This window comes from Hipposideros armiger, unplaced genomic scaffold, assembly GCF_001890085.2.
Source record: "Hipposideros armiger isolate ML-2016 unplaced genomic scaffold, ASM189008v1 scaffold_290, whole genome shotgun sequence".
NCBI classification, from domain to species: domain Eukaryota; kingdom Metazoa; phylum Chordata; class Mammalia; order Chiroptera; family Hipposideridae; genus Hipposideros; species Hipposideros armiger.
Window position 1 is genome coordinate 1,620,612 of NW_017731640.1, and position 27,956 is coordinate 1,648,567.

The 27,956-nt window shown below is 37.1% G+C and overlaps 1 protein-coding gene across 5 annotated transcripts in view; it reads left to right on the forward strand.

Moving 5' to 3' along the window:
- STRBP (spermatid perinuclear RNA binding protein) overlaps window positions 1-27,956 on the forward strand; it is a 130,783-nt gene that overhangs the window by 81,560 nt on the left and 21,267 nt on the right. For 4 of the 5 annotated variants that reach the window (XM_019658793.1, XM_019658792.1, XM_019658791.1 and 1 more), the window contains 11 exons: window positions 2,432-2,523; window positions 3,034-3,129; window positions 4,241-4,352; window positions 5,014-5,111; window positions 5,299-5,410; window positions 13,283-13,375; window positions 13,820-14,019; window positions 20,607-20,765; window positions 24,192-24,326; window positions 24,531-24,671; window positions 27,397-27,520. In XM_019658793.1, coding sequence (XP_019514338.1) covers window positions 2,432-2,523; window positions 3,034-3,129; window positions 4,241-4,352; window positions 5,014-5,111; window positions 5,299-5,410; window positions 13,283-13,375; window positions 13,820-14,019; window positions 20,607-20,765; window positions 24,192-24,326; window positions 24,531-24,671; window positions 27,397-27,520 — 1,362 coding nt within the window. The remainder of the gene's footprint in view (window positions 1-2,431; window positions 2,524-3,033; window positions 3,130-4,240; window positions 4,353-5,013; window positions 5,112-5,298; window positions 5,411-13,282; window positions 13,376-13,819; window positions 14,020-20,606; window positions 20,766-24,191; window positions 24,327-24,530; window positions 24,672-27,396; window positions 27,521-27,956) is intronic. The other variant, XM_019658794.1, reaches the window with a different exon arrangement.

A 27,956-nucleotide genomic window follows, 5' to 3' on the forward strand; every position in this document is an offset into this window, starting at 1 on the left:
GAATGAAAATATATAAAACTGTATTATTAATACATAAAGGAAATAGGGAAGCAGAGCTTACAAGTTGTACTCTAACACCATATGAATTGACATTGTTTTGAAATAAGAAACTTTGAAGAAGATAAAATGAGATGAATTATTACATCTCCTTCTGAGTCCCAGCTCATGAATATTGAAACATTTTGGATATTTTGACTTGGGACTATCAGAGCGTGAAGAAACATGGCGTTCTGATGGCGATGTAACAGGAAAGCCAGTGCAGGTCTGCTTGCTCTTCACTGCCTGTCCCTTCCACCTCTTTAGTAGAAGCTACCGCCTCCAAATGTTGACTGTCCAGCAAGCTGATGCCTCTGTTGTTTTTTTAATAGGAATCTGTGGTTATAATCTAACTAGGGGGATGACAGAATTTATCTAAACATTTTTGCCATTGTTTCTCTTTAAAAATATCTGTGTTGCAAGGAGTGTAAGGTGTTTTTTCCATGCTCTGGCCACTGGATGAAAGTACCAGAAAGTTCAAAAAGAGTTTTGGTTTGCCTTGTCTTTTCCTATCCAAACCTGCCCTGTCTCACTCCCCTGTTCCATTACCCCCCTCTTCCCGACACTCCTAATTGGTAAGATGATAGAATAAAACGGAGCTTGCCTTACTCTTAACTAAAAGATTGAAATCTAAAAAAAAGATAAGTATGGTCCATACCTTTTTTTGGATTACATTACTTAGCAGTCAGTCAACCTTTGTCATGTCTAACTTTTAAGAGATTCTAATCATTTACTTACAGTAGTTTGTTGTATCTGATATGTGAGCTTTACACAGATGCTTGTATTGACTTCAGTTAAACATTTTGACATAAAAACATTAAAATGAGTTAGTTGTATGTTTTGTGTCTTTATAAGACAGAATTGAGCAAGGCCAGGAACTAAATCACCTATGAAGTGAATATCCATAGTATATTTTTTCATGTTTATAAATAAATTCACATTAATCATTCTTTTTGAGGCTTGTCATTTTATGAGTAAAAGAGAGTAGTGAAATGAGACCTTATGTCGTGAATTTGTTGGCAGAGGTTAATGTGAAGCAATGCAAATATCTGGTGCAGGCTCACTCAGTCAGAAAATAAGTGTGTAGCACTTCAGCCTCCAGAATGTCGCAGCCAATAAAGAGAAACCCAACTCTTCCTCTAATAGATTTATTTTCTGGTAGGCACTATGCCTTCCGTTTTAGTTAATGGCAACCTCTCAGAACATATAGTAAATTTGCTCCAGTAGAATCGTGTAGTAACTGAGGAAACTAAAAAGTGTCAGTTATCTAGTCTCTTATTTAAAAATATTTTCATTGTATCAACTAGCCCACACAAACACACTACTAAGTCTGATGATCATGATTATACTAGGAAGAAGGGTTGATGGATTCACCTATATCTACGATTTCTTAAAAAAGAATGGTGAATCTGATTTAATTGGATTGGACAAAGAATTTACTCCCCAAGAAACATTTGTAGATATTGTATGCATTTAAATAATGCACCAAGTCTTCAAAATGTTTAAAAACCCACTTCCTAGTAGCTTAGAGGAAATAAATTTGGCTCTCTAAACTTGGATTTAGTAGTATCATGTGACATCTTCTCAAATATGGATATTTTTCATTAATCATATGTTCAAATTCTTAATTTTGCTGCTTTGGGCCATCTAATCCAACTTTAAAAATGTTAAGGCAAGTCAAATAGCTGTAATTAGATAGTATTCTTTGCTACCTTTTTTTATAAAAAGGTATATAGAACTTGAAATGTAGTTCAATGTATTTCATATTTGTGGTTTTAATAATCTTGGTTTGGAAAAGAAATCTGAGAGAACTCCAAGGTGACACTTGAAGAGTTCTTATCAGTGGTTATCTTGTTAATGATTATCTTGTTGGATGAGTTTATTTAGTTGTAAAAAAATAAAATTGCCATACTCAGTGTATTCTTGGTCTGTCTCAAACTGATTATGTAAAAGAGTCCCAATTTTCCTTAAGAATTGATCAGTGATTAAGGTTCCTTCCATAAAGAAAAGGTATTATTGCTATTGGTCACAGATTCCCACTCTTTGCCCCCTGCCAAAGGAAGAAGTGCTATGTGCCTATTTTGTGCCCCTTGACGTTATATACATGCCTAATAAGATCCCAGATTGTATGTAGCAGTGGTCATGGGTTTGTTTACTAAGCGAATGCCTTCATGCTCATGTTGTATTGTGCCCAGAATGGCTCTATGACTCTTTACTTAAAGTAACCATAGTGCATGTCATTTTTTTAAAAAGCAACAAAGCCAAATCATGTCTTCTCGGAGTCTTATTAGTTCACTCAGATGCTGTTCTTCTTTTTATTCTTATTATTTGGTAATTTAACAGGAACCCCTTGGTCAAATTGTATCTGTCTCTCTGTATCTCATTTTCTCATTAGAAAAGGTTGCGATGAAAGACCCTCCGGACTTATTGGACAGGCAGAAATGCCTGAACGCCTTGGCGTCTCTTCGACATGCCAAATGGTTTCAGGTTGGCTCTTTGTTATTATCTTACTGTTATTGTATCCTTGTGCAGGTTTCATTTGGAACACCTGCCACTTAATGGTTTCTGTGTAATGTATAAAATGGGGGTACTCTTTACCTTATAGGGTTATTGTAGGAGTAAATGAGTTAATTTAGGTAAAGTGCCTACTATAGCTTCTATAATGAATATTTAATTATCATAGGATTCTTTTTGGCTTAGTACTCTGAATTTCAAATGATGGCTTTTAAAATACAAACATGGGCGAGAAAAGTTAAACGTTAAGATAGTTGCCCAGAATGCGGTTGCCACAGGCTGTAAAATCAATTTTAATAATATACTTCATTTACTTTAAAACCTGCCTTTCTTTACTATTTTTAATAACTTAATTTTTTAGTTTGACAACTGATGAATGACTGGCTAATTAGTATTCATTTTAAAGAGCCTATCCATGATCAGTGTGCTTAAAATGAAGAATGGATTTCAACAGGGATATTGGAATCATTTTGTTTGTTTTAGGCAAGGGCAAATGGATTAAAATCATGTGTAATTGTCCTTCGCATTCTGCGTGATTTGTGCAACAGAGTCCCCACATGGGCACCGTTAAAAGGATGGGTAAGTACTTAAATACAGTTACAAGCAAATTCTGAAGCTATAGTCAGAGGAAATTTTATAGAAATGACATTTTTCTGTGAAATGGCTATATTCTGAGTGAGTTAAGGTGTGCATTGCCTATTTTTGTTTTGGAAAAAAGCTATGCTTTTTATATGAATTCTTTTTTATGCATATAACTTGTCTCTTCTACCTTATCATATTCATGTTACAGAGCCTGAGATACTTTTTTCTAACAAAAAGGTTCTGTACCTGTTAGAAGTGAATGCCTTCCTGCACTTCACTCTGCACTGTTCACCTACTTCCCACGAAAGCCTCCCTGACTGGCACATTTCTATTTCAGTGCTACTTCCACTTAAAAATTACCTGACATGCCGGTATAAGGCTCCCATACTGGCCTTTTCTTTCTATTTGCGTGTAGACACTTAAAAATAAATTTATGTTAGTAATTAAAGTCAGGCGAATAGTATACCTAACCTAATTGTGGACATAGTTTATGATGTATATTGCAAAATTTAATTTGGAAATTATTATTCCTGACCCAATCTAGACCACAATTAAGAACATTGTAAAACAAATAAAGATGTAAAAGGTCATTTTAAATTAGCAATTATTACTTTCATAGTGTCATCACTTTTTAGTTTATTAAGTATGGAGAGTTGGTCTTCATTTATTCTAATTGTAGTAGTACTTGGGGCAGGCTGAAATGAAGTCTTACTGTGGTTTGAGTGCTTCCTAGGTTAAGTAGGAGATAGGTGGACTGGGTTAGAACATTGATTAGTTATTAGCTATTACTAACTTATATGAAAGCTTGTTAAATTCTTGTTAAATCAATTAGATGACCACAGTTTCTTAACTGATCCTTGCAGGTTAACTGAAAGTGAAGTTTTTATAACAACATGTCTTCTGAATATATTATCTCAACAATGGTTGATTTAAAAACTCTAGCTGGGGTAAAAGTTGATAATCAAAGGGGAGAAGTTAATTGGGCCCTAAATGTTAAATTGACTTTCACCTTTTTGGCATTCATTGTAGATAGAAATGTCAGCTCACATTTAACTGGAATCCTTTTAACACTGATGCATGTACTAATTTGTAATTTAATATCTTCTAGCCACTAGAGCTTATATGTGAAAAGTCTATAGGTACTTGTAATAGACCTTTGGGCGCTGGGGAGGCCTTGAGACGAGTAATGGAGTGTTTGGCATCTGGAATACTACTTCCTGGTAAGGGTTTCAAACTCTGGAGGCAGAAGAATCAGAGCAATTTCATTTTGGTTTATTTTCTTAAATATGTGCTAAATTTGTCCTCCACAAAAGAAAATGATGTGTAGGAGTTTTGCTTGGAATTTTAGCGACTAGGATGTTTTGAATGTTGGAAAAGTGCTATAAAACTCTCTTTCAATAATTGTAATTTATGTTTTATATATACTAACATAAAAGGTACTAATAAGAAATTGTGTCTGCTGTGAATTTGCTTTACCTAGAGCTCTGAATTTTAAAATGTATATGTTTGGTTAAAATGTATGAAGTTCATTCTGTTTGCAGTCTGGTGTTTAATGTGGAAAAATTAAATTTGGTCTTATTTTCCATATGTAACCCCTTTAAAGATTTGGGATGGCTTATGAAGCTGTCTCTAAATTCTCAGATTAAGACCCAATTTTGACCTTAGATATACAAGTGACTTCCAGTAAGATGAAGACATTTAAGTGCTAACATATTGAGAATGAGAGAGTGTCGTTTTTATTCCATTTAATTAGCAAATATAGTTCCTCAGTTTTTTTTCTCTCTGTTCTTCTCTCTCTTTCTCTCTCTTTTCTGTTAGTTTATTGAATTCTAAACTCTGTTCTAAATGGTATTTGTGTTTTTCTTTTTTCCCTTGCCAAAGGGGGTCCTGGTCTACATGATCCTTGTGAACGAGACCCAACAGATGCTCTGAGCTATATGACCATCCAGCAAAAAGAGGATATTACCCACAGTGCACAGGTAGAAGATGGGGCTGTCACTGTCTGTTAGAGGGACATCATCACTTTAGTAACTTTTTTCTTGCCTGTTGTTAGGGACTTTTGCCATCATAATATTAGCAGTTAATAAATGTCTTTTTAGCTAGATGTTCTAAGGGTTTTATGAATGGCCGTTGAAATTTGAATAAATATAATCTTTTGTTCTTCAGCATGCACTCAGACTATCAGCCTTTGGCCAGATTTATAAAGTGCTGGAGATGGACCCCCTTCCATCTAGTAAGCCTTTTCAGAAATACTCCTGGTCAGTTACTGATAAAGAAGGTGAGTGTGAAAGTTTCTTATTGGGGTTGGATGTGGGCACTGGTGGAGATGGTCATGGTATGCATCTCTTGTTAGAGCTGGGGGAACTTAATAGTTGTTAACTTATTAACTATTAACTTACTAACAATGTTAAATAGACTTATTGTGGTGATCATTTCACAATACATACAAATATTCTATCATGTTGTACACCTGAACTTAATATTATGTTGTCTTTCAATTATACCCCAATTTTGAAAAAAATTGTTAATCCAAGTCATGTATAAGAAAGTTTATTGCTTTTCTTCCTTACTTTCTTCTCTGTCCCATCAGTGATATCAGTTTGCTATTATTGATTCTTATTAGTGATGAACTCATTTGGCTATGTTGGCTAGATTCCTTTAGCGCCTAGTTGTAGGCGCCATACTTTGAGAACCCATGGTCTAAGAGAAGACATAAACCATATGTTCGGAGGAGCCCTTATTGCTGTGCTTGGAAGTGTTACATACTGAGAAAGAGAAAACAAAAATATAAAGGAAGAGAAAAGTATATTGGGAAATTCAGGACTGTTTTCCATTTGTACTAGTCTGTCTGAACTCAGGGTTTCAGCAGAATGAGCACAGGCTTTGGGATCAGCATAACCTGGGTTCCAGTCAGAGCCCCATTATTTACTAGCTTTAGACCTTGAGCAATTAGTTTCTTTCTCTCCTAGGGATGTGACCCCCACTATATTGGCTGTTGTCAGATTAAAATGCCCAACTCAGTGCCTGGAAAACAGCAGACTGAAACATGAATTCACTTACTCTCCTCATTATGCCACCCCCCCCTTATCTCCTGTTATACTTCAAGGTGGGATGTTTAACAACAGTTATTCTTCACCCAACCCCCTCCCACCAGTAATACTTGATATTATTTTGATAAACTTTACATGACAAAAATAGTGCACTGGCCCAATCTGTTTATATAGACAACAGAATTTCAGTGGATCTAAAGGCATTTCAGGGAATTCACAAGATCAAAACTGTTTCATAATACTGATGGCATCATCACCCTGATGGCTAATGAAATGTTGATTTTGTATATTCTTATATTAAAATTTTTTGTTTTAATTTTTAATATGCCCAATGTTAATAGATTTTTACCCACAAAACAAAGCTCTTTGGGTGCTCAGTATTTTTTTAGAGGTTAAAAAGGGTTTGAAAAGCTTGAGAAGCACTACCGTACACTGGAAACCCTTCAGGGGTAAGGAATCCTTCAGATCCTGCCATATCATTATTACAAACCAGTGCGTAATAACTATTTGTGGGATGGAAGCCATGTTCTCCAAGAGGGTGCTCATATAGCAGTGAAGGATTTTTGAAAGGGATTCACACAGCCATTTGGCATTAAGCACCATCTGTGGAATGAGTGATGGAATAAAAAATTCAAATATACAGAGAGATTCTTAAGATTAGAAATGGAAAATTTTGTTTCGATCACTGAATTCATAGTAGCTCTTTCGGTTTTGTATTTTTTCTTTCACTAAGTAGGAAAAGTGTATTGTTGTGTGGCTTAGATTTTTTTGTTTTTAACTTGAAAGGTCTTTCTCAAAAGTTTGCGAACTGCTGGTCTGTGACTTGATAGCTTAAAATAGAACCAGACTGTTGGTGTTCCATTCTAGCCCTATCAGTTACTAGCTGCATGAGCTGGGCAAGTCACTGAGCTGTTCTGTGCCTTGGTTATCAGATGAGGGAACCAAGGCCATTGCCTCCAGACCCTTGCTACATTCTTCCTCATACTTTTCTGTTTTTAGCACCTCGCTTCCTGGCATTGGCATTTAAACTTTGTTCTTGTGATTCTTAGTGATGTCAGTATGCATTCAGATAACTATTTTCAAAACTCTGACTTCTTCATTCCTTGACTTCCTCTCCCATAAATATTTTGTCTTCTACCTTGCCTCAGTTAACCATTCTGTGGACATACTCTAGACCTTGTCTTCAATAACTGTACTTGTACCCTCTCCGTAATCTCCTTTTCAAGAATCCCACTTTCCATCATTGTATCTAGTACCCCTACTCCAATTCTTGAACCTCACCCTTGATTCCATTAACTTTTGACAGTCCTTCACCTTCCTCATGTTCTCACTTCTGTCCCTTCTCTGCTTATATTTCATGATCCATCATTATGATCACTCCCTAACAGATACCTTCACTTGATTCTCTCTTCCCAGCGGAATTCTAAATCTGGTTGAAATCTAACTCTGTGCCTATATCAGATTGTTGAGCATCGTTGGAGAAAAAATATAGTCTTCTTGACTGTTTTCCCTTTAAGTCTTGGACATGAATCTTAAGTAGACTATTTATGTTGTCTGGCAATTTTCCTGTAAGTTCTAGAGTGCTCCAATTTTCCTAGATAGCTGTTTCACATTTTCTCTCATTTCATACTTCCTCTTCCATTCATTCCCTCATTCTCTTCTGATGACCTTGTTTGCTCAAAGTACTCATGGACTCATGTACTTTGCTTACCCTCCCTTGACTATTGATAAGCTGTCTGGGCTCTTAAGTCCAGCCTTTCTACTTGTCCAATATATCACATCCCCTTTTGCTTACAAATAGACATTATTCCAGCAACTCTCTTTTCTCACCAGTATCAATTCTTCCCTTTCTAGTGGATCATTCTCATCAGCAGAAACACCTGCTGTAATATCTGCCATTTGAAAGACAAAACCAAATCCACCCTTGAGTCTGCAGCTCCCCCCACAGCCTCATCTCTCTGCTCCCCTTCAGAGCAGTACTTTTGTAAAGAGTGACCTCTTCATTCTTCCTCCTTTCCTCACTTGCATTTAAACTTATTCTGTTCAGTCTTTCTTCCTTACCACTCTACCAATTTCTTGTGACCTTGTTACTACATTTCAGTGGATACTTTTCAGACCTCATCTTAGCCAAATTTTCAGCAACATTTGACACAGATGGACACTTTTTTCTCCCATATTTATTTTGTTAAGAAATATAGCACATACATCGAAAGTATAAAATATACCATTAAAAATAATTTAAAATTCCATATAATCACCACCCTGGTTAAACATTGTCAGCTTCTCAGAAGCCATATTCCAAGGTCTGATAAAAAAATACAGTGAATGTTAAAAAAATGTATTGCAGTAAAACACACATTGCCACTAATCCCCCTCAAAATACTCCCCCTTGCTTTGAACACACTTATCCCATCGTTCTTGCCTCTTTCTGAAACAGTTCTGGAAGTCCTCTTTCGTGAGTGTCTTTAGTTGCACTGTTGTGGCTGCCTCGATGTCCTGAATCGAGTCAAAATGTTTACCTTTCATGGTCATTTTGACTTTGGGGAAGAGCCAGAAGTCGTACGATGCCTGATCTGGTGAATAAGGTGGATGGGGACACACCATAATGCTTTTATTTGACAGAAATTGCCATACCAGAAGCAATGTGTGACATGGAGCCTTTCCGTTGTGATCACAAAGTACAGTGAATGCTGCTGCCAAGTGCCAACCAGCGGAAAGGCAGGGATCTTCAATATGGGATGTGGTGTGTCAAGCCTTAGTAACAGTATGTGTGATAAGTTGCAGCTTGTTTGGGTGTGGTCAGTCAGGTGTGAGCTACGGTTGAGAGACGGTGTTTTAAAGTGTGCCCTAGATCATCCTCCATCATGACAATGCTCCGTGTTACGCATCACTACTGGTATGGAAATTTCTGTCCAATAAAAACATTACGGTGTGTCCTCATTCACCTTATTCACTGGATCTGGCACCTTGTGATTTCTGACTCTTCCCCAAAGTCAAAATGATTCAGGACGTTGAGGCAGCCATGACAGCACAACTAAAGACAGTCACGAAAGAGTACTTTCAGAACTGCTTCAGAAAGTGGCAAAAACGATGGGATAAGTGTGTTCAAAGCAAAGGGGAGTATTTTGAGGGGGATTAATAGCAACGTGTCTTTTACTGTAATAATTTTTTTTTTTATTTTAACATTCACCGTATTGTTTGATCACACCTCGTATTTATCCCTCCACATCACCTCTCGGCCCATGAACTACCATTCCTTATTTTTTGATAATCATTTCCTTGATTTTCTGTATAGCTTTTCCACCTGTGTACGCTTTCCTAAACAATTGATTTGACACTGTCTAGAACTTGATAGAAATGGAATGGTGCTGAGTTGAATCTTTTGTGACTGGCTTCTCTCTGTTCAGCATTATTTGGGATACATTTATGTTGCTGCAGAGAGCTATAGTTTTTTTTAATAACAATAAAGTATCCGTTATAAATATACTACAACTAATCCATTCTAATTTTGGAGGATATTTGGGTTCTCTATCACAAACAAGAAATTGACATTGATATCATATGTATGTATATGTTTTATGCCATTTTATCACATGTAGATTTGTGTAACCACTGCAATCAAGATACAGAATTATTCTATCACCACAAATGTCTTCCACATGCTGCCCCTTTATAATCATACTCCTCTCCCCTTAACCATTTCTAAACCCTTGTAACCACTAATTTATCTTTACTTTTATTTCAAGGAGCTATTAGTGTGTGATCTTTTGCGATCTCCCTCCCCACCCCCAGCATAATGCCCTGGTGGCCCATCCAAGTTGTATGTGTCAATTGTTTGTTCCTTTCTGTTGCTGAATAGTATTCCATGGCATGGATGAGCCAGTTTGTTTAACCGTGCACCTATTGTAGGACATTTTGTTTCCGGTGTGGGGCTGTCACAAATAAAGCTGGTATGATCAATCTTACATAGGTCTGTGTGAGCTTTTCACAAAAACAAAGATATTTGTGTGTGAGAGTTACCAGCAATTGTTGACAAATGTCATTTGTTGTAATGTTTTGTCAAATTTTGCCTCTCAGGTTATGCTAGCCTCCTAAAGTGAGTTGGAAAGTGTCCCTTCTCTTTTTGTTCTTTGGAAGAGTCTGTAAGATTGATGTTAATTTCTTTCTTAAATGTTAGGAAGAATTTATTAGTGAAGCCATTTGGGCATGTGGTTTTCTTTGTGGGAAGATTTTAAATTATGCATCTGATTTACTTAATGGGCATAAGACTGTTATCCTCTTATGAGAGTTTTGGTAAATTGTGACTATCTAGGAATTTATCCATTTCATCTAAATTTAAAAATAGTTTTATAAACTTATGTAATCTTATAGGTCATCTTATCATTTTATTGTCTGCAGTATCTGTAGTGATGTCCTCTTTTATACTTTGTACCTCCTTTTTTTCCTGATCATTCTCACTAGAGGTTGATCAGTTTTTATTAGTCTTTTCAAAAAAATCAACTATTGGCTTTGTTGATCATCTGGTATATGCTTGTACGTATTCTGTTTCATTAATTTCTGCTCGTAGCCTTTGTTTTTCCTCCACATTACCTTCTTTGGGTTTAATTTGCTGTTATTCTTATAACTTTTTGAGAGAGATGAATACATTATTGATTTTTTTTCTAGCCTCTTATTTTACTGTTTATATTCTTAAGACTGTAAGTTTTTCTTTAAGCCCAGATTTATGTGCATTATACTCTTTTGACAGTATTTTCATTATCATTTAGCTAAAACTATTTTTCATTTTCTCTTGTTATCAGTTCTTTGGCTTTCTCTGGATTTGGAAGATGCCCCCAAGGGAAATGTGGCCCCCATGCAGGGTTTCTTTCATCCCCCAGATCTTGGCTCCATAGCCTTTATTGTCCAGGAACAGATATTTATTCTGTATTTAGTCCAGCTTTTCTAATTGCTCGCGTCATGAAGCCTTTTTCAGTTTACTTACTTGCTCATACTGGAAGTGGAACTCAAGTATTTTGTACAAGTTCCTCTGGTGAATTAGTGGCAGCTGGGCTTGGGAACTACTGCCTCCCTGCCCACATCTTCTGCTCCCACCCTCCTTGGTCAGGCCACTCAGCCGCTCAGGCCCTTACGCTCTTTCTTAGCATGTTCCTGCCAATCACCTCTGTTATCTTTGCCCGGGGCTTGTTGTTCCCAAATAGCTGAGTAGCTCACTCCTACTTTCCTTAGGTCTTCATCAAAATATCACCTTATCAGCAATACCTTTTTGACATTTCTGGTGAGCACCACAGATAAAATAGCAACACTTCCTCCCCTTAAGCCTCTTAAATTTTACTTCATTGTGTTCAAAACCATATGACATGTTTTAATTAGTTCCCACCACCAAGCATAAGCTCGTTGAGACATTGTTTTGTTGTTGTTATATGTCCAGCACCTGAAATTGTCCTGCACATAGAAAATGCTCAATAATTGTTGCTAAATGAAATTATAATGAGGTTGATAAAAGTATAGGTTTCTTAGAGTGCTCGTGATAATTAAATAAGTTAGTACATGTAAGGTGTTAACGTTGCTGGGCATATGGTAAGCACTCACATATTATTTTAAAAAATTGTTGCCTCTCAAATGATTACTTCTCACTTCTAGATATTGTAGAGGTTGAAAATGACTTGATTTTTGTAAAGCAAGCCCACTTCTCCCCCCTTCCTGCCCAAGATCACTATTATGATTAGGCCCAGATTTGACAGGCCTTTTCTATTGGCTTGAGTGGTAGAATGAAGCTGAATTCATGGAACTCGGTGTATGTAGCTGGAGGATTTAGAGACTAGATCTGTGCATTTAAGTCAGTTTGTGATTCCCATGCAGTTAGCAAGCAGCTTTTAATGTAACTTAATGAGTGGTTGAATGATTGAATAGACTTCGTTCCTTTTTCACTTTTATCTCCTAAAGACTGCATTCTGGGAGAATGGCACACTCACAGTTTTATGTAATGCAAATGAAACACAGTGCTAAGCAGATATAAGCAGGTAGTGCCTTCTGTTGAAGAGAACATCAAGATTGATTGACCTGAGTGGTAAGTATTGACTCAAGCAAATGCTGAAGTCAGTGTTTACCTCAAGGGACAATAAATCTTCATGATCAGAGAATTTGTTGTTAATCTCAGTATGAACCTCTTGAGCATAACTTTCCTTAAGGAAAAACCCAACAACCAGTTTTTTAGTTGAAAACCAAGAGTTCTTTAAGATACATGGACCGGCTGATGAGCTTTTCTCTGATTGCTCCTCACTTGGACTCCAGAGCTCCTGCCTTATGCTTGACAGCATGACCAACTAGCTGCTTTACCCAGGAAATTGATTAATATCAGCTCAGTTAGTTTTTGTTTCATACCCGTTACGCTGTTTCTAAGTCTTGTTTAGTTTTTAAGGTACAAGACAAGGACAGAATGTCTTTGACCTTCATAGAGCACTGAGGAAACACAAGATCTCTATATGAAATAGGCAATGACACAGACAACATATGACACTTTATATTTCTGATACCATAGACACTCGTTTAGAAGGTTGAGGTGAGAGAGCTGAAGAAAACTTCATGGAGAAGATGAACTATAAATAAAATCTTGAATAGATAGCATTTGAATAGGCAGAAAAATATTTTGTAGTGTGAGATATCAGATTTCCAAAAGCATGAGATTTAAGATGTGGCCTTTAAAATTTATACAAGTAATAAATGTTAATTTAAGAAATATTTGAAAAGACATAAGTAAAAATCGAGTACCAGAGATTTGTACCTTTAACGTTTTGATATATATCTTTCCAGACTTTTTTCTTTTCATGCATATACAGATGTGAATATATGCATATAGATACTTGTATTTGTATGAATAAATGGGAAAATAAATATTTATAAAAAGGGATACTATTGTTTCATAAAGATTCACTTTAAAATTTTTTGCTATTACAAGACTATAAATATGGTAATTTAATTGATCGTTGAAAGAGTCTGATGGTGCTTGTGATTCCTAAGGTTTCCCTTCCTGAACAGACACATCTGGTTGAGTAAGGGGAGGCAATATTTTCACCCATAATGAATCTCTTGTAATTCCTTAGGTGCTGGGTCGTCAGCTTTGAAGAGGCCATTTGAAGATGGATTAGGGGATGATAAAGATCCCAATAAGAAGATGAAACGAAACTTAAGGAAAAGTATATAAAAATCTTTATTCTTATAGATGTGAACTAGAAAGGATTTATAGTGTCAGGAAAATAAAAATTAAAAAGTGAAGAATTTGATTGATTTGAATTGGAATTTTCAGAATAGATCGTAACTGAGAAATTGATGATTGAATAACTGCTTTTGTTTCTAAGCTTCTTTGCTTAACAATGTGTTAAGATACATTAATACCGACAAACTAAAATTAATGTATAGATATAGTAATGCATATTTTACAGTGATGTTAGCATAATAATTTAAGAAATCATTTTAGAATTACTTAGGAAGTGAAGTTAATTTATATATATGTTTTGAAATTCTTGCTTTTTAAAAATCTGGTGAATTTACAGTGGTCACTAGGAACCTACAAATGCATAGATTAAAGCAAAATGGTTTTAATTGCTGATCTCATTTTTTTTTTTTTTTTTCTTTAACAGTCCTGGATAGTAAAGCAATAGACCTTATGAACGCACTAATGAGGCTAAATCAGATCAGGCCTGGGCTTCAGTATAAGCTCTTATCTCAGTCCGGCCCTGTCCATGCACCAGTCTTCACAATGTCTGTAGATGTGGATGGAACAACATATGAAGCCTCAGGGCCATCCAAGAAAACCGCAAAACTTCATGTAGCAGTGAAGGTACAGTATGTCTTTCACTTACCACTGCTTTGTTGTTTTATGTTGTAAATCAGGTGCTGATTTTTCGGTATTAACAGAATTTTTCATGAAAATAACATATAGAGTTTTGTCACCTCTGGATCACACAGTTCTTTTTTGGGTGTAACATTGTTGATTATACAAAATTTGGAAAACACAGAAGAAAAGTAAAGAAATTAAAAGTAATTCAGTTGCATATCTCTGAGGCAGATCATTAATATTTATATACTCGTATAGTATGTTGGTTTATTTACTTCCAATTTTTTTCCCCATTTTGCCTTTTTTAGGTTGAGCTTGTAGTGTGTATGTATTTTTATCCTGATTTTTTTTTTCATTTAACATGTCATCAGTATTTTTCTTTGTTACTAAAATTTCATAAATAATTTTTAATGGCTGTATGAGTAACATGATATGGATGTACTGTTATTTGTTTAAACATTTTCCTATCATTGACTATTTTGCTCTTTGCAGATTTTTTCTGTCATAAATAAATTTGATCATTATCTTCATGCATGGTGCCTTTTCTGTATTTCAGAGTATTTCTGTAGGGAATAAGGTCCAGGATTTGAATCAATCAATCATCCACATAGGTTTGTAGGAAATTCCTAAATATTGGACTCTCTCTCTCAGTACATTTGACCTCTTAGGGACAAATGTGACAATGTCAAAGATCATGTAGACTGAAGATCAGTTTTCACTTAAGAAAAGTTCTGTTATGTAACAGTATGGCATGAGATATACTGAGTCTGTTTTTACGATCATTGTATTATTAATGTAGATGCAAACATTATCCTAGATACTAAGGCTACATCAGTGAACAAAGTCATTGGCCGCCTGGGTCTTGCATTCTCGTGTGATAGGATGGGGAAACAGACAACAGATATACAAAGGAATAAACTATATGTCAAGTAGTAATAAGAAAAATGCAGAAAAATGGTAACCAAGCTATAAAAATATAAAACAGTATATTATTTATGTTCTGTCTTATTTACAGAAGAGGTACTTCGGGTATGATGAAATAGTCTGAGTTTAAAATGAGGCAGAAAAAGAAAACCAAGAATGAGGGGACAGTGAGTCCAGGAATAAGGCTAAAAATACATTTTGATAACTTAGCAATAATGTATGCTAAGAATGAGTCACATATGTACATCTAAGTTCTCTAGCACCTGACACAAAAACCTTGTGAAATATCAGTTCACTCTCTATGACATAAGGACAGGCAGTTGATTATGAGAGTCCCGGTTGTTTTGGTACAAAGGGCAGGTAGGCATTTTCCTTGGGTAGGTTTTCATAAGAAGGGATAGCAGCGATAGCCTTTAAAGGCAGCTGGGAGGCAGGGGCTCAGTTCGTGGGTTGTTTCTTATAATAACTTTTACTATAAGCTAGTGGCATCATAGCAAGTTGCAGTTCATTAAAATTTGAGCGAGTTAGTAGAGTGGCAAATTTTATAATATGACAAGATTTAGATGCTATTATCATAATAACTATTCAACATTTTCGTATGTATTTTTCCAAATCTTCTTCCTCCAACCTTTAACCTGCCATTTTAAAATCCAAAAAGCATTGAAAATGAAAAATGTTTCTCTAAGTTGGATGCAAACTCACTTGGTAGGAAAGCCTGACCTGAATTGACGTAGGGCTATTTTTCGTTTTTATTATTCCAGTTAGTGTGAATATTTTATATATTTGTTTGTACAGACATGGGGTAGCACCTGAGTTACCACTGGGGATTTGGAAAATAGTTGGTAAATATATTGTATTATCTTTCTAAACTCTGAAAAATGATGAATTCTGAAAACAGTCTGGCCCAAGAGTTTCAGATAAAGAATGATGGGAGCTACAAAATACATTCTTAAAATAGGATCATGTTTTCTTTGATCATCTAAAAATATATTATGAGTTTATTACAAAGATTGTTCTCATTTTTAGTGATGACCTAATATTTCATTATTATCAGTCTACTATGTCACTAATCCTTTATTTATTTATTTATTTTTTTATTTGAGATTTTATTGGGGAACTGGGGAAGGGGAAAAGACAAGTTGCTGTCCTTTTGTTCTTCAGTCTAGTTGTGGAGGATATCGCTTCACTGGCCCATGTTGGTATTGTGATCATTGCGCTCTTCCCAGGTGAGGCAGTTGGTCGCTCACGTGGCTCACGGCAGCTCACGCCAGCTGCCAGCTGCTCATGCTGGCTGCCAGCCACTCATAGTAGCTCATGGCAGCCTGCTGCAGCCCCACTGCAGCCTACGCCGTTGCCGTCTCCAGTGACTCATGGCAGCCCAGCTCTAGGTCGAGCTGTTGTTGACCATCTTAGCTGTAGGGGACGCAGCGTTGCTGGCCCATGTGGGATCTGAACTGGTGGCCCTGCTGCTCAGAGTTCGCGCTCTCAAGCCAAATCTTAACCAACTGAGCCACTCGGCAGGCCCTCACTAATTCTTTTAAATTTAGCTGCTTCCAGTTGAGTTGATTGCTTTACATCTTTTTGAACTTATCTGATGATACCTTAAAAAATATTCTAGAAATAGAATTATTAGGTCAAGAAGAATGCCCATTTGAGAGATCTGTTAATTTATTAAATATGTTTTGGGATTTTTATTCTATGTCAGGCATTTATTGCCAAATTGCCATCCATAAAGGTTACTTATCACGTTACAGGTTCTGTATGAGTTTGAGAGAGTTTCATATCCAACATGTGTTTATAAAAGTTGGTTCCACTTGATAAAAATCCTTGCATTCCTAACTTTATACCCTGGGAAAGGTGTGGACCTGTTAAGACAAATCACACCATAGTCAGACCAAAACAAAACAAGAAGGAATCCATTTTTGTCACAGGAGCCTGGCTGCCGAGCAGCAGGCACCCTAAAGTGATGGGAGATTAGTGGCCAATCTTCCCTTTCCCTGTCTAATCCTTTCTCCTTGGAGAACCTCACAATGAACACCTTTGGGGACATTATCAGACATACTCAATGAAAAGAATCTTGGTCATTGTGGGGGAAAGATCATCTAGAAGGGGATAAGGAGTGAAGGCTCTTTGGAGAGGTTCTTGGAGCCATCATATCTATCGTACAGAAGTCATGAGTGTGACCTTTGTTTTGAGTTGGAGAGCCATAGGGTAAAGTGTGTTTTCATGTGTTTTCTTTTTACTCTTGGTCCCTGGTCTTTGAGGGTGTCATCTTTCTCAGCCTCAGCTCCCTTTCAGGAGAAAAAAGCATGGCTACACTGGATTTTCCAGTCACCTGGAACCAGGAATCATCTTGTGATTTTTCAGCTCCGTTAATAAGTGAAGTGGGTTTGATTTGTTTGCTAGACATTTGAAATTCACTTTTCTTTGGTATAGCAGTTTTTTGGCCTTAATATTTATTCCAAACAAACTTTGGTTCTAGAGGTCTGAGAACTCCTTACTTTAAAAAAAAAAAACTTTTATAGCATATCCTGGTTAATAATCTCAGCATATATGTTCATAGAAAAATGACTTAATTTGAAATTTTTTGTCAGTTGCACTGCCTTGCAAGTACACTGTACCCCTTCAGATTATCCATTAGTTATATAAACTATAAGTGTATTGAAATATGTTGCTACGATTAAGTAAATAAATGGATATGATATGTGAGAAAAGGGCAGAGAGAAGTGGTGCTAAATAATTCACGAGACTATTTTAACTGTCTGTGTTAAACTGGGGAAAGCTGCATGTCTCATGTTTTTACAGGAATTTACAAATCAAATTTGTTTGTGACTCTTGGCTTTTGACTTGCAGCTTGTTAGCCAGTGTTAATTCCAGACTGAGAACTATTCTCTCAGAGATGAGATTTCTCAGGGAGAGCATATTTACAGGACTCAGTGGAGAAGGTATTTGTTTTATAAAATATTGATGAGGATATAACCAAGTGATGTTATTGTCTTAGTGTAAAGTACTACCTGACTATTTTTAGAATTCAAGATATTAAAAAAGGGTTCTTGGCTTTACTCCCAATGAATACAAGGAATTTATTTATGATTTGAAATGTTCAACAGAATGCCAAATTCTCCATGTGAATTGGGTGAATTAATTTCTCTTGGTACAGAGTTCTACTTATGCCCATTTTTTTTGTTCAGAGTAATACTATTTTATTTATATTGGCAGAGTTCTATATACAAGATGCCATTGTTTATAAAGTCTGGACTGCCTGGCTTCTCATTCGTGTGGCTATCAGGATAGGGTTTTTTGTTTTTTCTGTTTGTCTCTTTAAAACTAAGTTTATTGAGGTATAATTTATATACAATAAAATTAATCATATTTAGGTAGATGATTTTGGCAAATGTTTATAATGTAGCCACTACCTTGCACCTTGGTCAAGATATAAAATATTTATTTCACCCCAAAAGTAGTGAATCTCCTCCCCAGGTCCCCAGCCCCTCGCATCCTCTAATCAGTTTTCAGAAGAGTTTTTGAGACACCTGTTAGGTATAGCTAGGATTGTAAAGAAATATGATGTTGGTTTTACACTCTAGCACCTTAAAACAGTCAAAAGCTGAAGCAATACAGGGATTTTTAGGAACCTATCTCTGAAATAAGCCTTTAAATTAGTAACTGGCAATGTATTATCAACCTGTTTAAAGAGGCTTATAAAAAATGCTGGTGAACATATTCTCTTGTAAAATAAAAAAAAGTATAAGCTGGAAAGAGGTTTTAAAAGGCATGTCCGCATGTAATACATGCACGTATGCAAACACGGTTCTGAAAACCATACTTAAAAAAATTTTTTTTCTAGTTACAGTTGACATTTAATACAGTATTTAGACATTTATGTAACTTACAAAGTGATCCCCCAGTAAGTCTAGTACAGACCCCAACACTACGTTTTTATTACAATATTATTGACTATATTTCCTAGGCTGTTCTTTATATCCCCATGACTATTTTGTAACATATGCGCAATGGAATACTATTCTGCCAATTTGTGCTTCCTAATCCCTTCACCGTTTTCACCCAGCTCCCTACCCCCTCCCATCTGGCAACCATCAGTTTGTTCTCTGTATCTATGAGTTAGTTTCTGTTTGTTCATTTATTTTTTTTAACATTCCACATATAAGTAAAATCATATGGTATTTGCCTTTCTCTGTCTGACTTATTTCAGTTAGCATAATGCCATCTAGGTCCATCCATGTTGTTGCAAATGGTAAGATTTAATGCTTTTTTATGGCTGAGTAATATTCCATTGTATAAATGTATTAATACCACATCTTCTTTATTTAGTTGTCTACTGATGGGCACTTAAGTTTCTTTGATAGCTTGGCTATTGTAAATAATGCTGCAGTGAACATAGGGATACATATATTTTTTTCGAATTAGTGTTTTGGATTTCTTTGGATAAATACCCAGAAATGGAATTGCTGGGTTGTGAGGTAGTTCTAGTTTTAATTTTTTGAGGAACCTCCATACTGTTTTCCGTAGTGGCTACACCAATTTGCAATCCCCATCAACAGTGCATAAGGGTTTCCTTTTCTCCACATGCTTGCTAACACTTGTCATTTGTTGATTTATTGTTGATAGCCATCCTGACAAGAGTGAGGTAATATCTCAGTGTGGTTTTAATTTGCATTTCTCTGATAACTAGTGACATTGAACATCTTTCCATATGTCTATTGCCTATCTGTATGTCCTCTTTGGAGAAATATCTACACAGGTCCTCTGCCCATTTTTTAATTGGATTGTTTGTCTTTTTGCTGTTAAGTTGCATGAGTTCCTTATAAATTTTGGATGTTAACCCTCCCATTCAGTAGGTTGTCTTTACATTTTGTGAAAACCTTATTTTTAAAAAGATGAGACATGCCAGGCACTGAGTGGAACTATCAGAATGAACATTGGTGGGAGCCATAAAGTAACCAGGCCCCGAAAGGCAGGGATGGAAATACAAACCTAAAATTGTTTCTGGCTCACTCAGTGTAGAGACTACACCTAGAGACCGAATCTTTTTTGAAGTCTTACTTATGGTTTAAGTTAAAAGCAAATGAGGTCGATATTAGAAAGCTTCAGATGTGATTTTGTAATTGACTGGCAAATTGGCTCCAAGGTAATGAAAACTTCTTGATGGCCTTTCTGTGCTAACCTCCCCTAATGGATTGAGTCAGAGAACTTAGAGGTCACCTAATCAGTCCTCCTATTTTGCAGATTGGAAAATAGAGGACCAGAGGACAAATACAGGCTTAGACCCTCGGTCCTTTCCGTTCCTGGTCCTGTGTACTTTTGTAGTGTGCTGTTTACCCTTTCCCTCACCTCGTTGGTTGAACTTGGCTCTCCCTCTTACCTCCAGATTAAAGAACCAGGAACAACCTCAGGTTTGCATTTCTCTCTTCCTTTATTTAAACCTAATTACCCTGTGGACGGTTTCCCTGTTTTTTATGGTGATACCCTGGTAGGTAAAACTTGTATAACCAAGGATTTGTGGATTTAGTACCATCTTGCTCTTCCTACAAGGTTTTTTATGGATTTAAATGTTGTGGATTTGAAAGTGTTGTTCTCAATATTTCATCTATTCTCTGTGGGTACAGGTGTTTGAATAAAACTGAATCTTAATGTAATTTGTACAGGTATTGCAGGCAATGGGATACCCAACAGGCTTTGATGCAGATATTGAATGTATGAGTTCCGATGAAAAATCAGATAATGAAGGCAAAACTGAAACAGTGTCTTCAAACTCAAGCAATAATACTGGAAATTCTACAACTGAAACCTCCAGTACCTTAGAGGTATACTTACATACGTTTTCCTTAGAAAATAAGTAACCTGTTTTCACTGTAGAAAATTAGAGATGGAAAAGTATAAATAAAATCAAAAGTATATACAAACATATATATTCCAGAGGCAGTCATTATTAATATTTTGTTTTATTTCCACCCAGTCTTTTTTCTGTGAGTATTTGTTGAAGGCAATCATTTTCATGCAGTTTTATATCTTGTTCTTTTTTCCTTAATTCTAAAACTATCTGTAAACATAAATGTATACTGCCAATATATGAATCTACCCTACTTTAACTAGCATTTCCCTTTTGCTGGCCATGGAAGCATTATATCACAATTACATTATCAAGAGTATCAACAATAACTGAAAAACAAAAACCCAGAAGATCTAGTGGAGGAAATTTAGGACTGTTTGAAGTTTTTGCTAAGCTGTGGGGGGCAGTGGGTCATCATGGAGTTGGACTGGCTGTGAGGGATGCATAGCTTGACCTAGTATGTTCCTGAGACTGAGGAAGTCCTGGCCTATGAGCTCATACCCACAGAGCATAGAATGAGCCAGAATCCAGGTACTGAGTATTCACAGCCGATTTGGGAATTTGTGGAACCCTTGCTTATTGCATTCTATATAAGGAAAATTGGCTTTAAAGTGACAGCAAGGGCTTACATTAATACTTAAAAAAATATTTTGTCATTTGTAAGAAAGAGCATTTATTAAGGACTTGGACTGTAATATTTTTCAATCTATAAACTTCTTTTAATACCTGCTTACTGCCACATACTGAAAAAATTGTGCCCAGAGCTTCAGGCTAGAAGGGCAAAAGACATGTGTATAATTAATTATGATGTAGTGAGATAAGTACTATGATTGCAAAATGAACATAATGTAAAATCTCCAAGGAAGAAGTGATTGTGAAACTTACACACAGGTAAAATCAAAGGGAGTAAAATGTGAGCTAGGTTTTAGATGATGAGTAGGATTTTTTAGGACAGAGATGGAAAGAAGGCATTCTAGGTCAGAGGAATAGTGAGTGGAAAGGAGTTGTGAAAGTCAGTGTTTAAGAAGTGCCAGGTGGGGCGGGGTGGGGTGGTGGGGGGTGACCGGTTAGCTCAGTTGGTTAGAGTGTGGTGCTGATGATAACACCAAGGTTGCCGGTTCAATCCCCACATGGGCCAGTGTGAGCTGTGCCCTCCTTAAAAGAGTCAACTATGCCATTGTAGCATGAAAGCAACGTGTAACCAATGACCATGGCTGTTCCCGAATAAAATTAAAAAAAAAAAGATAAGAAGTGCCAGGGCGGGCAAGTGTGGAGGAGACTGATGGGGGACTCAGGCTTGTGCAAGCCGGGCTGGCTTTGTGTGATGTCATGGAGGATAGAAGACATGGCACCTGGCTTTTGAGAGACCAGTCATTCACGAGTGGTAGTCCCAGGCAGGGCACGATGCTGTGCTGGTGTAAATACTGAGAAGGGAACCAGCTCGTTCACTGTGAGACTCAGACCGTTAAGTTCAAGGAGAATTAGGAAGGGAGAGAGCAGCGTGGGCTGCACTGATAGCAGCCACATGAGTAGATGGAGCTTTGGGTAGTGAATACATCTGTGCTTTGTTTCTGTATGATGTAATAATGGGGGTGGGGGGGAACAAAGCCCTTATTCTTCATTTAAATTAGTAGTAACTGATTAGAAATGCAAATATTTTTATGTCTTGATGACTCATTTTTATAATAGTGATTTCAGGTTTGGAAAACGGGGAGTGATTTCCATAGAACCTAGTTTTCAAAAATTACTCATTACCCTTTAAAGCTGAAGACTGGAAATTTGCCTTGAAATTCTTAAAATGTGTAAATTATATTGACTTTTCAAGAAGTGATGTTTATTACAAAAGACCCAGAAATGTTTTTTAAATTTGTCTTTAAAAATTGTCCGGTGTTTCACTTGTACAGTATCAGCGACTTATCAACTCAGCCCAGAGTGCTCATTAGGTTTATATACGTAATAATTCTTTTGGGTATTCATTTCTTTGTTCAGTATTTCTTGAGCTATTACCAAGGTGGAATTAAAGACATGATCCTTAACCTCAAAAAGTACTCAATCTTGGGGTCTTTCCTTTCTCAAAAATTATAGTTTTATAGTCTTTTGTGGTTTGTTTTATTTTTGGTGCTAGCCTCTCTCTGCATTTGAGTCTTCACACTCTTACCTGAACTACTTTTCTTGCTTTCCTCTACTCTTCCTTCCTCAAGTCAGTTCTTTTATCACTGCTAAAGCAATTTTCTACGACCCAAATCTGATCATGAAAGAGGGGAGTCTTTCAGCAGCTCCCCTCTGTACTCGATGAAGTCAGAGCTCGTGCATGTGGCATGCAGCGTCCTTTATCAAGGGCATTTCCAAACGGGTCCCACCTTACTCTCTTCACCTCTTATTCAAACTGAACTTCCAGCTGTTTCCCAAACAGCTGTTCTTTCCTCCTCTTGGGCTTTTGCATCACTGTTTCTTCTGTCCACAATGCCCTTCACATTTGCTTCCTCCTTACGGGGGCCTGGTACTTCCCTTTCAAGGGTGGGTTCACATTGTCACTTCCAGGAAAATCATCCTGATAGTCTTAGAAAAGGATTCCATCTGCTGTGTTTCCATAGCTTACATCTGTTCTATAACACACATGGTTTCACAGTGATTATATCTGTCCCTCCCACCACAGTCTAGCTCCTTGAGGACAGGGAATGACTCCTTTTACTGTTATTTCTAAATTTCAGAATCCATAGTCTGTAGCGCACTGCTTTTACCTTGGGTGCCCTTTAATCTCTTTAGAGCAGCGGTTCTCAACCTGTGGGTCGCGACCCCATTGGGAGTCGAACGACCCTTTCACAGGGGTCGCTGGGTACTCGTATGTGGGCATATCTGCGTGTGGGCCTGGAGACGGATAGAGGAGCGGTGTCTCGGTTCCTAAGACCATCGAAAATATGTGTTTTCCTATGGTCTTAGGCGACCCCTGTGAAAGGTTGAGAACCGTTGCTTTAGAGAGACCGAGAGGTGTGAGGGGCCATTTTCTTCTGTCTCCTAAATTGAGAGTTATTTCCTCCTGACTCTAAATACGAAAACAGTGAACACTCTGGTGTCATGTGAATCTCAACACACACGCCGCAGATGAGATGCTAGAGTGCCACGTGGTGGCAGGGCTACATTGCTCTTGAACACTGATCTGCTGGGACAGCCCTGCTTCACTGGCAGGCTGACCAGATGACCGACTGTGATGTTAATTGCTGTGGAGTTTCCATACCTTTAAAGATATTTTGTTATTCATATATAGAGGTGATTATGTGTCCTAGCCCCTCAATGCTTTAAAGTACAATTTTTGAGCCTCTTTTTCAACAGAGACATAGTATAACTTTATTAATAAGACATTTCATACTCTAAAATCTTACTCGATTGAACCTCCTTTTAGGTAAGAACTCAGGGCCCTATCCTCACAGCAAGTGGCAAAAACCCCGTAATGGAGCTCAATGAAAAAAGAAGAGGTCTTAAGTATGAGCTCATCTCGGAGACTGGAGGAAGCCATGACAAACGCTTTGTAATGGAGGTGTGTACCTAAGATACAAGCCAACCTTAACTTTCCCTTCAAAGACATAGGATATCCTGAGCTTATATGTAAAAAAGTTTTAGACTGAGTCAATTCTTGTTGCACTATTTGACGTTTGGTATTTTCTGTGTTATGATACATTTAAATTAAAACTACATAGAGGAATTGCCTGAGATAACTGCAGAGTGTTGTTCTTGATTTTAGGTAGAAGTAGATGGACAGAAATTCAGAGGTGCGGGTCCAAATAAGAAAGTGGCAAAAGCAAGTGCAGCATTAGCTGCCCTGGAGAAGCTGTTTTCTGGGCCCAACGCAGCAAATAATAAGAAAAAGAAGATTATCCCTCAGGTATGAGTTAAGCATTAAACCTTTGTAATACCTTTGAAAATATTACCAGAATTAAATTTCCTTTTCTGTCTTTGTGCCACTTGAGCATTTTCTGAAATTATTTCTTTTTATTAGGTTTACCAACCTTTTCTTTGGGGTTAGGTCATGAATAATATAAATGTGTCAGTGGTTCCCTGTTCTGTGGCCATTCTAGGCAAATCCTATATTAAACAGAGACTATTAGCATTACTTGAGGGCATTAGGTCACTCTTGATGAGGTCGTGTTGAGGGATTTGGACTTTGATGAGATGTCAACCTTTGTTTAGTTTAGGGAAGCTGCCAAGAGTGCTTGGGGCTTGCTTTCATCATAGCCTGCAGGTGCTTTTCCAGTTCCTTTTCAGTTTTAAACTTCTGCATTATCTATTTTGGGTTTCCCGCTGCGGGTAGCACAGTAGAGCTTGGCCCCATGTTACGTCTGTTCATTGGGAATGTCAGTTTGCTGAAGGCCCAGGATTGTCGCACAGCATTTAGAAAAGAAGGCCTCCTAATTACATGCTTTCAGATAACAGATTCTTCCATCCATTCATTTATACATACAAAAATTTTTTCTAGACGTATACCACGTGCATGACTGTGAGGGAAAAAGAGATACACAAATAAACATAAGGTACATTTCTCACTCATGGAGAGTACTGGTGTCATAAGTCTGAATATATTATGTGATAGAAAGAAATAAAAAACATTAAGATGAATAGAACAAAACTTAGATTATTTAAGATTCTATTAAACAGTATCTTTTACATATGTTAAGTCCACTGTAGGAGGGTAGAATTGATCTAATTTTATAGATGAAGAAACAAGGCTTGAAGAAATTAAGATACCACATATAATAAAGTAATAAAGCTAATTGATGGTAGAGATTCCCTTTAAAACCAGGCTTTTCTCCTTCCAAAGACCATGGGCATTCTTCCATTGCATATTAGGTTTTTTTTTTCATTTAAAAAATTTCATAATTGTTTTGTTTTCATTTTAAACTTCTTGTATTTACCATAATAAACACTGCTTAAATTTTAGGATTCAAAATATAAACAAGTAAAACTAATTTTTACTGACATGAAATAAAAATAGTTTTTAAATTGCAGAGGAAGACATGTAGAGAGAGAATAAGTGGATTTCTTTTTCCTAAAATCTTCTAGAATATGTTCTAAATTAGTAGAAAGATAATTGTTACCTTGTTTATTTTGGTGTGTTTTTCCTATGGGTTACATCTTGTATTTGGTTAGTTAAATTTAATATTTAAAATGCCTGCGTGTGGATACTTACTAGGTAATGAATTTGGCACCAGTAGACATGACCTTGATTTGTGCGAAGTCACTCTGTTGCCACCAGATATTGCTTCCTGACTACTTTGGACTCAGCTGTGTTAAAAAAAAAAAAAAGATGTCTGCTTGAAGTTCACTCATTTTTAGAAATCTTCCATACCAGAAGCTATAAAACTCCTGTGTTCAATGTTCTTGACAGCCAAGAAGCAGTCTATTTTGGATTTGTGGACTAGAATTTTTTTCAGCCCAAAAGAAAAATGGCAGTTTCCTGTGTGTGATGCATTCAACCTTGAAACCGCCTTCCGCCCAGTCACACTAGCAGTAGAGGCTGACCCGGGAGGAGCGGAGGATGCTAGCACTTCAGTGTGAAGCAAGTGTGTGTGTGCTCTGGCTGCTGCAGCCGGCCGTGGTGCTGCTGACTTGGCCACACAGGAGCTTGGTCCAGAGGAGGGAACGTGCGTAGTTTCCAGCTTGAGTTTTTGCTGCATCTTTATATTAGAAAATAAGTATAACATTTAATTTAAAACTAGATGTCCTTTGATTTTCTTAAAATTTCAGTTTTGGAAAGGGATGTTTTAGCAGCCTTGTGGCCTGTTACTCTGTGACTTTTCTAGTCTGCTTTTAAGAGTTTAGTATCCATTTTCTCAGTTGCTCTTGAAGTAAGGAAAGCAAAGTGGGTATCATCATCCTTATTTTACAATTACTGGGGCAACTCCCCTAGAGAGAGTATATGACTTTACCAGAGTCCATGGCATTTTAGAGCACGAAGGAACTTTAGAGTTGGTAGGTATTTATTTATTGATTAATATACACCACCACCACCACCACCACCACCACCACCACCACCACCATCACCACCACCGCACCCTACCCCACCCCACCCCATCCCCAGGAGAAACAGGATCAAGGAAATCACGTGACCTTCCTGAAGTCTTAGTAAATTAGAGCAGAAACTGGCATCCACATCTTTGGTCTTTATGACTTAGTCTTTTAAAAAAAGCAAACCCATTCAGGTTCTCAGCTGATTCAAGGGGTTTGTTGTTGCAGTATTTTTTTGTCTGTGGGCAGAGAATTCAAGGGATTTTGAACTTGGGTATCAAGTGTCTACAATTATTTTAGTCAGGCCTAAACTGACTTTAGATGTAATTTGACTATGAAATTTGTATGTAGAAAATGAACTCTTTTTGGGTAACCCTCAATTGAAAAGAAGATGTTATTTGCATACTTTTATGTGCCCAGCATATTCTCCAGAATAACTCTTATGGTAGGTGTCATTTTCATTTTACAGGAGATAAAGTGAACGCTTAAGGTCATAGACAACTCATTTCTCATCCGCAGGCTCGTTTCTCCTAGAGGTTGTACATGACAGAGATGATAGGCTAGTCCTTCCTTCTCTCAGTAATGAAAATGTGTTATTTTAACAGGCAAAGGGTATTGTGAATACTGCTGTGTCCACAGCGGTCCAGGCTGCTCGGGGCCGAGGAAGAGGCGCTCTAACAAGGGGAGCTTTTGTTGGGGCCGCAGCTGCTCCTGGCTACATAGCTCCAGGTACAGTGCAACCCTAAGAGATACACCTCTTCTTTGGGGCCAAAGTTGGAAGAACAGCATTTTCTTTATTTTCCAGGGTTACACACAGTCTCTGGTAATGGGTATAGAGTGGGTGGGCACAGAAACTGAAAAGAAGAGAATCTACAGAATGTCCTAGGTTTTCTCCTGGAATCTGCTGAGTGACTAGAGGCTTCCTGGAGGGAGGTGACAGATAAGGAATATTACACTTGGTTGAGGGAACACATTTTGGCAATGAGGAAGCTGAAAGATATTCCACAGATTGAGGAGTCTGGACATCTTGAGCAGGGTGTATTCAAGGGGGGACATAGAAGATAGGTTGAGTGTAACAGGATAGAAAAAGCTGATAAGAGGCTAATTAATTGGGGCAAAGCCTGGCCTTACCTCAGTGTTTGGGAACCATCAAAGACTGAAGAAG